Source organism: Strix aluco, chromosome Z, assembly GCF_031877795.1.
Source record: "Strix aluco isolate bStrAlu1 chromosome Z, bStrAlu1.hap1, whole genome shotgun sequence".
NCBI classification, from domain to species: Eukaryota; Metazoa; Chordata; class Aves; order Strigiformes; family Strigidae; genus Strix; species Strix aluco.
This window is the reverse complement of record NC_133971.1, coordinates 17,489,855-17,505,880: the sequence shown is the minus strand read 5'-3', so window position 1 is coordinate 17,505,880 and position 16,026 is coordinate 17,489,855. Positions and strand designations below refer to the sequence as shown.

General features: G+C 41.8%; 1 protein-coding gene across 3 annotated transcripts in view; it reads right to left on the bottom strand.

Annotated features, from left to right (window-relative positions):
* Positions 1-12,006, bottom strand: part of DGKQ (diacylglycerol kinase theta) — a 97,609-nt gene extending 85,603 nt beyond the window's left edge. For all 3 annotated transcript variants that reach the window (XR_012621583.1, XM_074812226.1, XM_074812228.1), the window contains exon 1: positions 11,798-12,006. Coding sequence is in view for 2 of the 3 variants with exons in the window: in XM_074812226.1 (XP_074668327.1) it covers positions 11,798-11,993 (196 nt within the window). In the remaining variant the exon portion in view is untranslated. The remainder of the gene's footprint in view (positions 1-11,797) is intronic.
* Between the last annotated feature and the right edge of the window lie 4,020 nt (positions 12,007-16,026).

Genomic DNA, 16,026 nt, shown 5'->3' with positions numbered 1-16,026 from the left:
CCTGTAGTGAAAGGCTATAGCTCCCAACACCCTTGAAGGGATACCCAACTCAAAATTTCAGCAAGATGCCATAGGGGTAAAGAAGAAAACCAAGTACCAGATACCACTACAGACAAGCCTCTTGAAGACCACTTAAACATTGGTCTTTTTGTCTGGCTCTGTCTTAAGCTGGAGCCTCTTTTGTCTTCTGCTGCAGGTTGCCCATGCAATCAACTGAACCATAGATAAAAAACAGTGGCTAGAGTATAGAGGTGCCAGCTCTGCAGCACCTCTAAGCGAAACAGGACAGCAGGGGCAGAGAAACATGTAACAGTTAAAAACAGGAGAGTAACGATGAAAACCCTGCTGGACCACAGAACCACCTACTGTAGGACATGCACACCGGTGTCATGAATGCTAAAGTCATGGTACTCAACTCCCTGCAGCTGTTGTCTGCAACAGCCTCTTCACCTCACTGCTTTCAGAGTGACACTTCACAAAGAGAAACTTTGTCAATTGTTTTATCAGTACTCTCCAGCTGAGTCACAGCCACTGGTCAAAACACAGAGCTATAGCTTACAGTATTCAGAACAGAGTAACACAACAAAAAACAAAAGGCAGCCTGATCCAGCCTTCAATTTAAAGGAAAATTTACTAAAACAATTTGTTGTTTACTGCCAGCATCCTTACAGCTAAAACTTTGTAATGCTTAGGCAACCTACATAAACCTTGCAGGTTTCCAGCCCTCACATACATGGCCTCCTGCATCACTATCCCTAGTTGCACAGTACAGTGCATATAACTTCACACATCACAGTGTTAATGTCATACTTCAATAGTTTCTGAAAACCCACGTGGACAACACAGATGTCTCCTACAAAAATCAGTCCTGTTAACACTTCTGCAATTTTAGACATATTCAAGCCAAAATGCCTCCCCACTTATAAAAGGGAAATAACAGTAGCACATCTTCAGCTTTGAAAAAGCATTTGAGTTACACTTAAATAAACAGAGCAGATCACAGCAGAGTTTAATGCATGATAGGACTTCATAAGCCATGATGGCATTTTGGCAGAAAACTGTGATGTTAACACAGTTCCCTCGAATCCCTCACAATACTCAAAGATTTAGAGACATTCTCAACACTACACCATTCAGAGCAGCCATAATGTAGTCCTGCACCTATGGGGTGTATCACCAGGGGCACACAATGTACACCACACAGGCACCCTGTACACACAGCACCTCAATGAGTCTGCTCAGTGTTCTCGGGGAAGCGGGGGGAACACCCAAGAATCCCCTCCAGAACACACAAAAGCCTTTGAGTGGATCAAAGAAAGAGAGACAGGCAGCATTTTACATAAAACCAGTGTCCTTCGCTCAGTGATACAACCAGTAAGCAGGAGGGCTACAATCCCTAGGAGGTGCACTTGGTTCCACCTTCCCTCTAAAAACTGAACACAGAACAGAAAGACTTAATAAAAAATTTTGAGGGTACTAAAAACCACTGCTAATCTTACCTACAGTATCACTCACTTAATCTCCACAGCAGAGTTGTAATTTTAAAAGAAACAGACCACGATTAAAATTTAGGCCAAATTATTACTATATGTAACCCCAAGATAAGTGTTCTTCCTCTTTTAACTTGGGTAGTCTCAGCATTATGTAGGGCATCTCAACACTTCCTATCACAACAAAACAAAACAAGTGAAGGAAAAAAAAACCGCCACCACCACCCGAGTTGCCATGGCAACCTGTACCTCTCATTCCTACAGGGCTTCATTTCCAAGCTGCATCACAGACAGAAGTGTACAAAACTATAGGACTTGACTGAAAAACAGAGCCTGAAAGAAGGGGGGGGGGGGGGGGAGGGGTTGGAAAAAAGCAAAGAAACAGGGTCCTGTGCCAGCTGGTGAGTACATTCAGTATTTTTTTCAATGTGGTTGCTACGAGGATATTGACATGGTCAGGAAACTAAAAGGCAAATGATTCATACAGTGGTGAATCAGGAAAATAAAACACTCATAAGGCACTATTTTCAGAAAGACCAGCAAACTGAAGGTGCTAGTCTATGTGCTACTTTTTTTTTTTTTTAATCACCATTCTTTATTATGAATTTCAAGCATTTTAGAAAGATTCCTGTTAAGAAAGAGTATTTCAATTCCACCACTGAGTCATTGATGACACTCAGGCCTATACTTACCTTGAATTTAAAGAAGTCTCTTTCACATGAGTAAGATCATATGTAATTCACAGAAGCTGAGCATTTACACCTATCTGGAGAACAGAAGTCTGCAGTGTCAAGTTATATACACCACTTATGAGTACACCAGAACCTCTGAGGTGCAACAGCTCTGTTCACAAAACAACAAAACTCAAAATCTACCCCTGAGAATCTATAAATTGTTCTCAAGGTTTTGTTTATTTTGGACAGGGCAAGTTCTTGTAACACTTGCAGCACTTGCTCTTAATTTATTATGTAACATAATCAGCTATTAATTTATACACGTGAATTAGCAACATATGCTGAAAGGTTCTTAAGGCTTCCCATGAGACTGTATTTATGAAAAAAGTTACACTGAGCAAAAGTACTAGTAAGTATAATGTATCTCCATTACCTTTCCAGACTTGGAGAAAGGAAGGGGAGGATGATTTATTCTTTAAATTATGTATCTGCTCCTCCTGAAGAAAATGTGCTTAAATGAAAAATAAAATTGCTTCAAGAAATCTCAAGGCACTTGCCAGACATGAGCTATTCTGAAGCAAAAAGAACATAATAGGAACAGAATAAGAGAGGTCAACACCAAAATGAACACGATGATACTTAACTATTTTGAAAGGTATTTTTAACATTACAGTATTTTTACCTCCTACTTTGGCCTATTTCTGAAAAATGATTCGGCTGGGGACGTCTGATAGTCCCAGCTGCTCTTGGGAATATGCGGCACCAATTACCTTCTCTTCTTGGTAAGAGAAACTACAGGCATGTAACTCAATGACACAGAAATCAAAACAGGAATCTCTTCATTTGTTTTTAAGATCACCTCACTTCTTTCACACCTCCTCCTTTTGGATCACATGCTCTGTTTTTCACTCAGCATCTTACATTTGCAGAGTTAAGTCTCCCCATCATCAGGACAAAGGGTTGGACCATCAAACATAACTGCGGGCACCATTTTCCTCAAGGGGTTTTTCAACCCCTTCTAGGATAAAAGGGTTGTGATTACTTTCTAGAAGGGCTGCTATTACCACCAATGACAACTCTTCAGCAATGAGCCAGACACACTGCTCACAGCTCACATGCGCGCCTGCCAGGCATAACTGTCCCAGTGCAGTACTACCCCACCAGTATATCCAACGGCATCTGCAGCCACCCAAAATTTGTGCATCAACTTGCAAAAGTGTCTTGAGAGTTTAAAATTCTCTAAATATTTGTGAATATCCAAGAAGTTTGAAATCAGGTTTTCTACTCCTCCATATCAACATTGTTTTGAGAAGAGGTTTAAATGTGAAAAAGCAGTTTTCCCTAGGTCATGCTACTCAGCCCACACCTTTGTTTCAAGTCTAAGGGCTTCTTTCTATAGCAGATACATTCCAGGATTGCTAGTCCTAATCAGTTTCCCATGCAAATTTGTATGTGCGATGATTTACACTCACTCTGGCATCCTAACTAGATTCTGATGAAAATCTTTCATCTCACAAAAGGCATTTTTTATTCTGAAAGAGAGCATCCACAGTTTCAAACGGGACTAGCCTTTTCACTTTATGTTCAGATCCTTCCCTCATGCCCTCTCCATGCTCAGAGGAATCTTAGCAATTTCCTAGTATTCTTCTGCCTTCTTTTGAAGCTCCCAACCATGCAATGATTTCAGCACTGAGGAAGTATTTTTGTTTGAAACACTTAAGGAACTGGTTAGCAGAGTACTCCTACGCTCACTGGTTAACAAGGTGTACCAGTTCTTATCTCTACAGGCTGTAGAGAAAGTACTGCAGAAAAAGGACAGACTCATTTCCTGAATTACATCATAACAAACCAAAACACTAAAATGTGACACATTCTGCCAAGGAGAAAGAAATGCAATGAGGAACAGAGATTTTTTTGGCTACATATTCTTGCACTTAAACTAGAAGTCCTATTTCCTAGCCACTGTAATCTAATACTACCCTGCAGAACAACACACTGCTCCTATTTTAACACCTGAAGTTCAAATAATTCAGTTTCTCCCAAGCACATCTGTTTAGCAAAGTATTCAGAATGGCTCTAGCAGTCTTCTGTATGTAAAACCTCCAGGGACAGGTTAAACTGTGGTCAAATACAGTGATTTTTATTCTCACTATTAGTTGCTTTAGATCTTAAACAACGTTATTTTTACATAGCAAGTGGCATGACATTTATATCATACAAGTGGTATTTAAAAAGAAGCCAAGCAGGTGAGTGATATCAGCATATTACATTCATAATCCTAAACATAATTCTGAGTAAATCACTCGTATTCAATTTTAAACAGGGAAAAAGCAAACATATATAAAAATACAAATACATGTGTTCTTAATGTGTATACATGTAAGTGAATAGATATGTATGAATATATATACACACACATGCACACATCCACATTCTTCCAGAGCCAAGCAAATAAAAACAGGAAGTGAAATTAGGAGTTGACTGTACTCTAGCAAATAACAGACTTCCACAAGCGAGAAAAAAGCAGGCAACAATGTAGTTTAAAAGGAAGAATACTGTGGTGGCACACCTAGAAAAGAAGAAGTACACTTCCACTGAATACCTTATCACATCATGATATACAAATGTTAGTTTTTGCTTTCTGTTTGGGAGTGTTTCCTAACAGGCTTCTCTTAAAACTGAAAGATGCTATTACACAAAAAGGCTGGGGGGAAAAAAAAGAACAGAAAGCGATCAGCACATACTATTTTATCCTTTAGAAAGGTCTATATGCCGTACATACATCCTGTTCTTCCTGCATTGGAGCTGAGTCAAATTAAATACATGAATGTAACTTAGTCACCTGTTTTCAATAACTTCCTAGTATTGAGATGTATCCCAGTGTTGCAAAAGCAGTTCCACCAAAGGGATTTTCCTGAGACAGCTCAGGATGGACCTAGTGTGCAGCAAGTAGCCCAGAAGGAAGGCAGTTTGAGCTCACGAAATGCAGTGTTAGAAACAACTCTGGAAGAAAATAGTGACATAACCAAAAAGCAAAGGTCATCCAGGGACCCCAGAAAAGTGGGGGATTAACAGAAACATTCTTTACAAACCGCCAAGAGGAGAATGAAAACTAAAAAACCTGCATGTCATCTTCCATGGCACCATAAGCAGGAAACCCCTCCTCAAGATCAGCATCTACACTTGGGTAATAAATGGCCATTGTACATAACACATCCCTTTTATAAAGCAATTGTCAATGCAAAGTGGTTGCTTAATGGGGTTATTTCACATGGAAAACCCCAGGATACTGTCTAACATTACCAGGAAAACACTGAAATAAAATTAGCATCACTACTAAAAAAATTGCTGATGACTAAAGCTGAAGGACAGTAATCACACACAAAGATGTGCACTACTGAGTAAGATGCACTACATCCCATTTTAATAGAAACTTCTACATCTATAAAAAAGGAATGCACACCATCTCTAGAGAAAGGGGAGGTGTTACCAAAATGTACTGGTTCCCAAAAAGAAACCAAACCTGAACCAGGGGGAAACACAGAGCTACTGTATGCAAACAACACAGAAAACAGGAACAGGCAAGTGCTTCTCCACCCATGAAGTACTGAGGTCACTTCTGATTTAAACACTAGACAAATTTTAAAGAAAATATCGTTACATGGCTCAGTACAGTGCTTAGAAAATGTTTTATGGGGAAAGCCTTAGAGTTCAATGTCCTTTGTTTATCAAAAAGAAATAACTAGTCAGGCATTTACCTCCCACACAACTGCAAGAAAGAATAAAAGTCTTTTTAGACCTTTAGCACAGCACTGGAAGAACGATGCTCCATGGGAAACTTACTAGAGGAAGACTGAAAATTTTGTGCAAGATGAAAAGAACAGGAGGGTATTAGCCTAGAAGATAGCCAAGGAACACATGAACATATTAGGTCTAAGCAATATTAGATGAAAGATCATCTAGAAAGGAAACCTGCAGAGTACCAGCTGCAGCCACTCCACACTATGACAGATTGATGAGCACTTTTATCACTTTCATCGTTTATCACCAAGTCAGACTCAGGCAGTAACTCAGACGATATATGAAAGTGCTGTGCAAAGCCTGGTATTGGATTACTGGCTTTAGCACTTTCTGCGGTAAGTTATTTACTACCTAATTGAGTTTCTGGACTGAAATCTGGGATAACACCATCAACACAAAATATAGCTTCCAGCTACAAAGCTGTGTGCATTCTCACAAAGCTCCCTGTCCTTTCCTCTGCATCACTGATGGTAACAATGATATTTTCCTCCAGTGTCAGAGGCAGGCAGAGAAAAGTGTAAATTCACTTCAGTACAGAATGGATTATCCTTCAAATCCAGACCAGTAAATTGCATCTTCCAGTGTGTCAGTCAACACTCCAAACATTTTATGCAACATACGTTTCAGCTTGACCAGAACCCAGCTAAATTTGTGTCAGGGTTTCTTTCGGTGTGTGTCTTTTGGTGTGTTTTTTTCTTTTTTGACAGTCTTTGTGTTTGTTCCCAAGATGGATGCAGAGTCACATAGCCCAATCTAAGTTTTAAATGCAGCAAAGTCACATCCACTCAACAACATCTCAACCACAAACTCACACTGCATCGCGACATCAAAAATCTGACTGTTGCATGGAAAGGCCCCACCACTGACAAGGAACCTACTAAAGAGTAAAGCCACCAAGTCATAAAAATTCAAGCTGATTGTGGGATAGAAGCATGATTTTACTGTGGTTTTACCTTCTTGCAGCTTTTATTTTTAATTCAAAATGCACCAAAAGCAAGCCAAGCTCATCAGAAGGAAGAATTTGTTTTCCTTTTGGACTGCAAGCATTAAAACTTTCTGGGGAATCTCATACATCATTCACTTCCTTCAAAACTGAGCTGAACAAAATCAGCAGGGTCAAGGATGTTCCAGCTGCCTGTCCGAAAACCAGAACTAACTAGAAAGGATGAGAGTTCAAGGGGACTGCTCCTCATTCCTTCATTCCCTGCTACTATTTCCATAACCCTACAGACACAAGCTCCCTGTTGGTGTAACTCCCAGCTTTAAACTGAAACACACCTTTCCTATCTGACTCCAATTATTTAGAACAGTCCTTAAATGGAGTAGACTCCATTCAAAACATGTCCAGAATACGCATTCCCAGACTGCTGCAGAGATGCTGGCTGAACACCTCCTACACCAATGAAGCACAACATGGCTTGCCCATGTCTGGGACATACCTGTATGAATTACAGCAGCTTTATGGCTGTCTTGCTCAGTCAGAGATTCATGGCATAAGCATAACTCCAATTCACCCATTTACATTTTATTCTGGAAAAGCTGCAGTGTTGTCTGCCAACATCTAAACCTGATTAGGAGAAACAAGGATTTCTGCATCTTGGAGTAAGTTTAGAGGTTCTGCTTAGCATGGAAAGCCTAAAAAACAAACAAAAAAACCTCCAAAACCACAAAAACAGAAAACAAGGATGCTATTACCCAAAGGATTATTTGACTTAGTGCCTTCATACCACAAGTACCCTAACTGCTCAAATGACATTTCCTTAGCAGAAACAGACACAAAACATACCAAAAGGTCCTGACAGTAGCTTCCAATAAATGCTCTAATGAAGAATAGAAACAGGTAGATATATAAATAAAGAACCTAAAATTGGCTAAACAATTCTGCTAAATTTGCTAATCAACTTGGTTATTACCTAAATCCCCTGCATTTTACCTTTGGCTAAAATAAACCAAACTGAGTTCACATTAGAAAGATTTATAGCTCTGGAAATATTTGTAGTCCCCAATATCTACAGATTCACAATTCTTCCTACCTTTTATAAGTCTTTTATGGAAAAAAAAAAAGCACTGTGAAAAGAGATGTATTTACTGGTGGCTAAAATGAATCCAAACTCCGAATTAAAATATCTGCTAGCTGTTTTTTTAGTGTATGAAACAGTTCCTCCACACACTACCAATGAGAACTCAACTCTCTTTATTTCTTATACAGACTTCATATATTTAATATTTTTCATTTTTAAGATGCACACACACATGCACAGACACCCAGTCACTTATACTGCCTCTTCCATGCCAAGCCTGAGGAAATTTAAACCCACACAAAACTGAGATAACCAGGCTTTGGAAAGCAAGAGCAATATAAGAGAGTAATTGTTCATGTTACAATCCAAACATCATTTATTCTTTCACACACACACACTTATCAAAGGAAGTGACAGCTACAAAGAGTAAAGTGGCAAGAAAAATAAAGAGTCATTCACAAAGGGTTTATGGAAAACAAATTTCCAGAGGAAAATAAAAAAAGAAAGAAAAAATAAAGCACAGCTGCAAGCCTGGGTGACTGAGATTACAATAAATATGTGCACAAAATCCTAATACAGTGACATCTTCAGTCCCAACTGGACATCAAATCCACATAGGAAGACTACTGCCTTCCCTGTAACCTTTCGCTTATAAAAATACCTCGCCAGTCTAGTAAGAGAGCTGGCATTCTCCCCAGGAGTAGCTCCTGTCCTGTACAGTCCTGGCAATGGCAATACTGGCCCTCAACTGGAGAGGGAAGCAGAATCTTACTTTAGAACAGAGAGATTAGATCCAGGACACTTTTGTGCCTTGTATGGAGAGCATCAGAGCATCTCTTCTATGTGTTTTTCAGAGTCCACAAGAAGAAAAGGGAAGGACCACTTATCTTGGCATGCACTGCCAGAAATGTGTTAAGAATTCATTACACTGTCTTGTATTTTTATTACGCAGCCGTGTAAGCCACATAGGCATGTGCCAGTCTGCTGTAAGCCACATAGGCATGTGCCAGTCTGCTGAGCAGTTGAGAAGTTTACTGAAAAACTCCATACACCTGATCATTCAACATACAGAAAATGCCATTTTCCAAGCGTCAAAGGTGTGATCAGAATTAAAGCTCAAATCCAGGTCATTTAGGCCACACAAGTACTCAAAATAATGATAGGCAGGAGCTTTTTTTTTTGTTCCCTGCTTTCATTAACTGATGGGAGTCTTACCATCAGCACACTCAGTTACCTTCAAGGTTTGGAAACTTTCTCTTTTGGTCAAGACCAGCTTAAGGGAATGTCAGCACAAATACCATCAGGAGGCTGAACACCTGAGCCCACAGATTTGGAACAGCAACCACTGCATTCACCTAGAAAACTGCCACTTGATGGCTTCATTTTGAAGCCTGTAGGTGGTTTATCAAAAGGAGTCCAAACGACGACATAAGCTCTGCTGCAATTACAACTGCAAGCCTTTCTGAGGAGAAGAAAAAGTAGATAGCAATTATCTGCCAAGTTTTCCCAGTCTACTGCAAACATTTTCTTTGCTAAAAACTGATGGGTTAATTTTTTATTTTTAATCACCCTGGCACTCCTAGAGGTCACCATTTTATTACTTCCTAAAGAATAATGATCAAACTCCACTAATTAAAGCAAATGTGCCAAGGAGGTAATTATTAAATGGAATTTACTTATCATTCAAGAAACCATATTAACATTCATTAAATAAATGAAAGAATGAGCCGTCAAGCTATTCAACAAGGTACAAGGGTGTACACATGACTGTCAAAAGCAGCCACCATCAGCAAATGACCCATCAGGTATTTTTGAAATTTGTTGTTTAGCGGTAAGTCGTTGGAAAAGACAAACATGACACTGAGCATAGCTGGTTGAAAACAAATGAACAAAAAAAAAAAAAAATCAGTTCATCACCCAAAGGAGGAGACACTGATGTGCCAGGTGACATGACCAAGATTTTCCCTCACATTTTGAACAGGGAATATTACAGCTACTAGAGACCAAGAGTATCTTTATCTCTCTCATTACCCCTCACACATGACTTGTTTGAGGTGGAGGTTTCAGATGTAGGTTTAAGAGAGGTAACAGCACGGCTTGCAAGCGCCTCATTAGCTAGCACACAGTCATTAGACAGTGGTGCTAACGATCCTTACCCAGAATTCAGCCTGAAAAGCCAAAGGGGAAAGAGAATTCCAAGACCACAAACTGTCAGTGCAGTTTTCAAACTAGGAAAAGACCCTAAATTCAAGTTACAGCTATGCACTACCTTTAGGTATGCAGTATGTGAATAGAAAAAAAAGTGAGACATCCTGGACAAAAGCCTTTCACATTTTCTTACCTGTTAACATACCAAAGTCACTCAGCTCTTCGAGTAACAAAAATGGCACTTAAATGCCCACTTTTGGGACTCCAATAATTTGCCTTTATTTAAGTCAGTGATATAATAAAAAACCATAAAAGACTAGCTTTGTGCATTTCACAACTTAAGAAATTTTCACTCAAGTTTGGGGTTTTTTGCTGTTAAGGCAGGCAGTGACTTTCTGCTATGCTGACAGAATTACACATCTCCCAGCAAAGTTTTAAACAAATACAAAACTGTTCCCGCAAGACTTTTTTGCACCACACAGGAACATGACTTTCACCCAACTTAATCCCACACCCTCTTCACCCACAACGACGACAAAAAGCAGGAGCTATTTCAAGAACTGCAGGGTACTTGCTTTACACCCACGGCCTTGTTTGATACCACCTGAACAACGAGGCTCTCTTGTACAACCCGACTCCTCTGGAGATGCAACCCAAGCCGCCTGGGCTGCATGAGCTCAAGAAGTCAGCAAGGTGTGGGTTTTGGGGTGGTTTCTTTTTTAAAAACAGGACACGGAGAACCCCTCTTTTCCCTACAACACTGCTTGATTTCGCTGCATCAGAACAAGCCATAATTTCACCGCCTCCAGGAACCTCAGCTGCCGTGGGGGTCGGCTGGCAAGGAGACCTACGGACTCCTTCTCCCCTCCCTGGCATCAGCCCAGGTTTAAAAGGTCCAAACTCCACGCAGGTTGCAGCTCCTCCACACCATCACGCATTTCAGCACCTAAGGGCACCCCCGGGATGGCTGTGCTGCGAGCCACCGACCAGCCTGGTGGGCACCTGCCAGGGTGGCTGGTGGCTCGCAGAGGGTCCATCCCAGCATGGACAGGAGCAGCGCTGGATCACGGCAAACACCCGTGTCACCACACGGGACTGGGCACTGCCGCACCTCCGATTTTTTATTATTATAGTTAGAATTTTTATTATTATTACCAGAATAATTACTATTATTATTATTGATAGACGTTATTATTATATTTTTATTAGAATTATTGCTGTTGGAATTTAAAAAAATTATTATTGTTATTAATGCTCGATTTTTAGTATTAATGTTGTTAGAAGTTGTTATTATTATAATTTATTAATAGTAGACTTTTTAGGATTATTGTTTTTAGACTTTTTTATTTTTAGAATTTGTTATTAGTAATTTTCGCATTATTGTTGTCATTAGACTTTATTGTTAGACTTTACTATTATTACTGCAATCTTCATTATTACTATTCTTAGATTTTTTCAGTAGAATGTATTACCTTTATTATTGGAATTTATTATTATTATGATTTTTAGATTATTTTTATTAGCACTATTTCTAGAAATGTTTCAGTTTGTCCTTCCCCCCGCCCACCTCGCCCAGGACGCGGCGGTCGTTCCCAGCAGGTCCCGCAGTACCGACACCCGCCCGGCCGCCCCCCCGCACCCCCCGCACCCCCCGCACCCTTACCCTCGCACTGGTAGCCGGCCAGCCCCCAGATGAAGTCGGTGCAGTAGTGGCAGAAGGTGGGCTTGGTGAGGGTCACCCTGCGGAAGCCGTGGCCCGGCGGGCTGCTCCCCGCCACCACCGCGGCGCGGCCGCGCCCGCCCAGCACCGGGCTGGAGGCCGGGCTGCCGCCGCGTAGCGAGCGCGTCCCGTCCGCCATGCCCGCTCCTCGCGGCGCGGCACCGGCGGCCGCTCGCCCTCGCTTCCGCCCGAGGCGGCGGCGGCGGGGTTGGGGCGGGGGGGGGGCGGTGCCCCGTCAGGGCCTCGCCGGGCGGCGCCGCGCTGCCGCCTGCCGGCCGCGGCGCGGCCCCGCGCTGCCCGCCCTGAGGGGACGCCGGAGCCGGCTGCCCTCACGCCCGCGGCCCGCCCTTAGGGCCGCCGCACGCTGCCCCTTCCCCGGCGTTTCTGGGGAGGCCTCAGCTTGTCCTGAGGTGTCCCCGCTCCTACCGGGTGCGAGTTACGCACAGGGCGCGTAGGTTCAGGTGAGCGCTGGAGAATGAGAAACGAGCTCCTCTGCAGCGCTGCAGGTGGCAAACGTGCATCAGAGAGATGGTCGCACTTCAGCGTCGCACCACGACGGCCTGTGCGCTGCAATCGATGGCAAAGCCACGGGAAGAAACGTTGAGGCAGGGAAGAAAGACCTGCTTGTGAGAAGGTCTCATCACAAACAGACTGTGGGTGGTTTGCAATGTAAAACCATGAAGCTTGAAAAGACCTCCAGTTTCTTGCCATGACACTAAACTGGATAGTTTCACTACTCCAGCCTTGTGCAATTTTGGAGCATGCAAAGCTCCATCTCGAGAAGTTTTCCAATGATGCGTTGGGAGAAGAATTGCCATAGATTTTGCTTCTACTCTTTAACATCTCTGCCTTTGTGAGAAAAGATAAGGGTTCTGCCTAGCAGTCTCCCTCCAGTATAACACTTTTTTTTTTTTGTCCTTTATGTTCACCTCCCTATTGCTAGTTTCGAAAACATTTACACACTGGCATGTTTCCATGTTGCTGGTCTCCTTCTCTGCCTCTGAAATGCCTCTGTTTCTTTACCCGCTATTATATTAGGCAAAGTATTGTGGCTGGAGTAGCTTGGGACAAGAAAGAAGGCTATGCCTTTGGATTTTGTGTTTAGAGATGTATGCCGTCCACATTTCCACTTGTCTGATTGGGTCCTAGATCTCAGCTTTGTATTGAGAATCTCCACTGAGCTGTCTGAAACAATGTTCAGGTTACATTCATTAAGTCGTGAGAGACAAGAAAAGAGTAGTGTAGATTTTCATCCCTGACTGATTTATGCCATGATCCTATCACTCAAAATGTTACACTCAGCCATTTCAAATGTGAATGGACCTCAACACACACACAAATTGTCTTAGAGATCTGGCTATGTTTTCAGCTGGTACAAGCTGACATAGTTCCTTGAGTTTTATCTTCACGTGCACCAGGTGAGAGTGCAGACATGCACAGAGGACACCCGAATTCAGAGGGACTACAGGTACATTTAAACTCCTGTTGAACATGGAGAAAAGGAAACTGAGACTAACAAAAGAGTCTGTTTGCCATGCTGTCTGCTTGCCTCAACTTCCATGTAGTCTATTTCAGTGCTTTGCAACAAGCTGAGTTTGACTATATCATGACAGAAGTTGTAATTAGGGTAGAAGTGACAGTGGTTTTGTAGATAGAGTTCAGTGCTGTTTGCTGGATTTATCTGGGACATTCCTCCTTGTTCAGGAGAGGAAGCTCCTTCCCTTTGTGCTTAGTCCATGTTGACATATTCTCACCTAGCTATCGAGATCTCTTCTCTCACTTTTCTTCAAAAACTTGCCTACATAGCATCTTGCCTCACCTGTTCCATTGACCTGTCCTGCCTTTCTTTTCAATATAGACTGTCCTCTTGGACTCTCTTTCTTTTTGTATGTATCTAATAGTCCTTCCTCTCTCAAGAGACAGAGGCCAGAGAGGTGGAAAGCTGAAGCTCATGTGAAAAGATCTTTCCTAAGATCAAGGAAATATACCGAACTGCCTTATAAGAACATCAGAATTTGGCCCTGTTTCAAAAGCCTGAGGAAGCAATCAGTACCTCCTTTTATAGAAATATGAAAATGCATTCAATTAACAAGTAATTCAGATACATCATCTGCCAGTCCAGGGTAGTCACAGGGTTTCCTTGCTAGAAGTTACCTGTGGAATAATAGATTTTATTGTGAAGGTATAAATTAACATGTGAGATTTTGGCTATTTTTTAATATCTGATTCCCCGGATACATATTTATATGCTGTAACACATAGGCATGTGTGACCTATACTTGTGCTTTAACTTCCCTTCTTATCTCTGAGCAACCAGTCTAAACAGTCAAAACAACCTAAATCATTTGATGATTGTCTTCAGCCAAATCTGCCACCAACTCTGCTGCCAGGAGCCATGGGATATGGCAGCAGTTGAAGACCAGCCATCCTTTCCATTTCACGTGTGTAGCAGGGATCCAGTCCTAGACAGTGGAAAAGTGAGGTACAGCAGGGGTTCTCAATCTTTCCTTCACCATCAACAACCTTTAAATACCTTTTGTGGCCATGCACCACCAAGACTTAATTCAAGATTTAAAGCACTAGACTGCATCAAATATTTATTTCAATTTTCTCATGAAGAGTCTTCAAATTTGGAGAGGAAAGGAAATAAGTTAATCTGTTAATGCACACATTCCTATTATAATATCTTTATTGCAATGATTCCGTATGAATTTAAAATAATAGCATCAATACTCTTCGTGTTCAAATGGCCCATTTTATGGTATTTTAACATGTCAATTCTGAATTTGATACCAATTTTTACATTAAATTTTGATGAAAAGTTTTTACAACTCTTCTCACCTTCCCCCTTGTTTGTCTGTGTTCAGTCCCTATATATTTTTGTTTACAGGTCCAGGGTCACCACTTGTAGGAACAGACTTCAGCCCCTTTGTGGCCCTAAAGAGGGCCATTGGGTTAAGAAAATGTCTTTAAGAGAAAAACTGCCTAGTTAAAGTGGGTTCCACCAACCATACTAGCACTGAATATACCTGTGCGTCAGGGCAGGCGGGGAAGATGGGGGGGGGGGTGTGCTTGAGTATGAGAGGAGCATGGAGGGGAGGTACAGTGCTTGCTGCAGCCCAGACAAAATGTTTCCAGGCTGGACGTTGCCCACCCCTGCTTTAAGCCTTCGCGGACCCCCTGTGACACCATCGTGGCCCCCCAGAGGTCCGCAGACCACAGGCTGAGAACCACTGAGGTAAAGAATTATTACCAGAGCTGTCACATTCATAAATGTGATAGTCCACTAGAGGGATTTGATAGCAGTTCCTGACTCAGAGCTGGTCATCTTAACTGCAAGGTTTCTACTGCCTTTATGTCTGCACTCAGAATACTCATCCAAAACCAGAAGAATGATGATAGCTGCAAGCAATTCCAGCTTTTGGAAGCAATTCCAGACATCTTTTTTTTTTGTATCTTTTTGAGGTTGGGTGGTTAGCTGTCAAGGTGTTCTTTTAAAGTAGGGCATATACTGATCTTTATAAAAAAGTGATAAAGTCTTTTTGAAGAAGAAACAATGGTTTGCATGAGTCAAAGAGGATAGAGCTACATGCAACTAGTATAACTGTCTGCACTCTCACAATGGCAGGAACCTGTGCAGCTAAAAAGAATAAAAGAATAAAAGCAGCTACCTGTTTTAGAAGTGTCAAACCAGAAAACCAGCCAGAATAAAGAAACACTTTGAGGTGGCTGGATCACAGCAAAGCATGCAAAAGGGCTGCTACTGGTCAGTGTCACAGTTATAGTCACAGCCCTAGTGATGTGAAGCTGGAACATACTTATGTCAAGTCGGGCAAGTACTGTTTGTCTCTGACAGCTCTGCTGGGACAGAATTATCACCCATTTTAAGCAGCAGTGTGTTCTTGGCTGGCAGCTTACTTTGGTAAAGCTGTACTGGGTTGTCTGCATCAGGCTATCTGAGGGGGTCATCCTCCAGAAACTGTAGTCAATAGTCATCTTTATATGCAGATCTGCTTTGGAACTCTTTTCCGATAACCCAATGTCATCAACAGTCAAAGCACAGTATGGGGAAAAAACAGAATAGTTTGGGTTGGAAGGGACATTTAAAGGTCATCTAGTCCAACTCACCCTGCAATGAGCAGGGACATCTTTAACTAGGTCAGGTTGCTCAG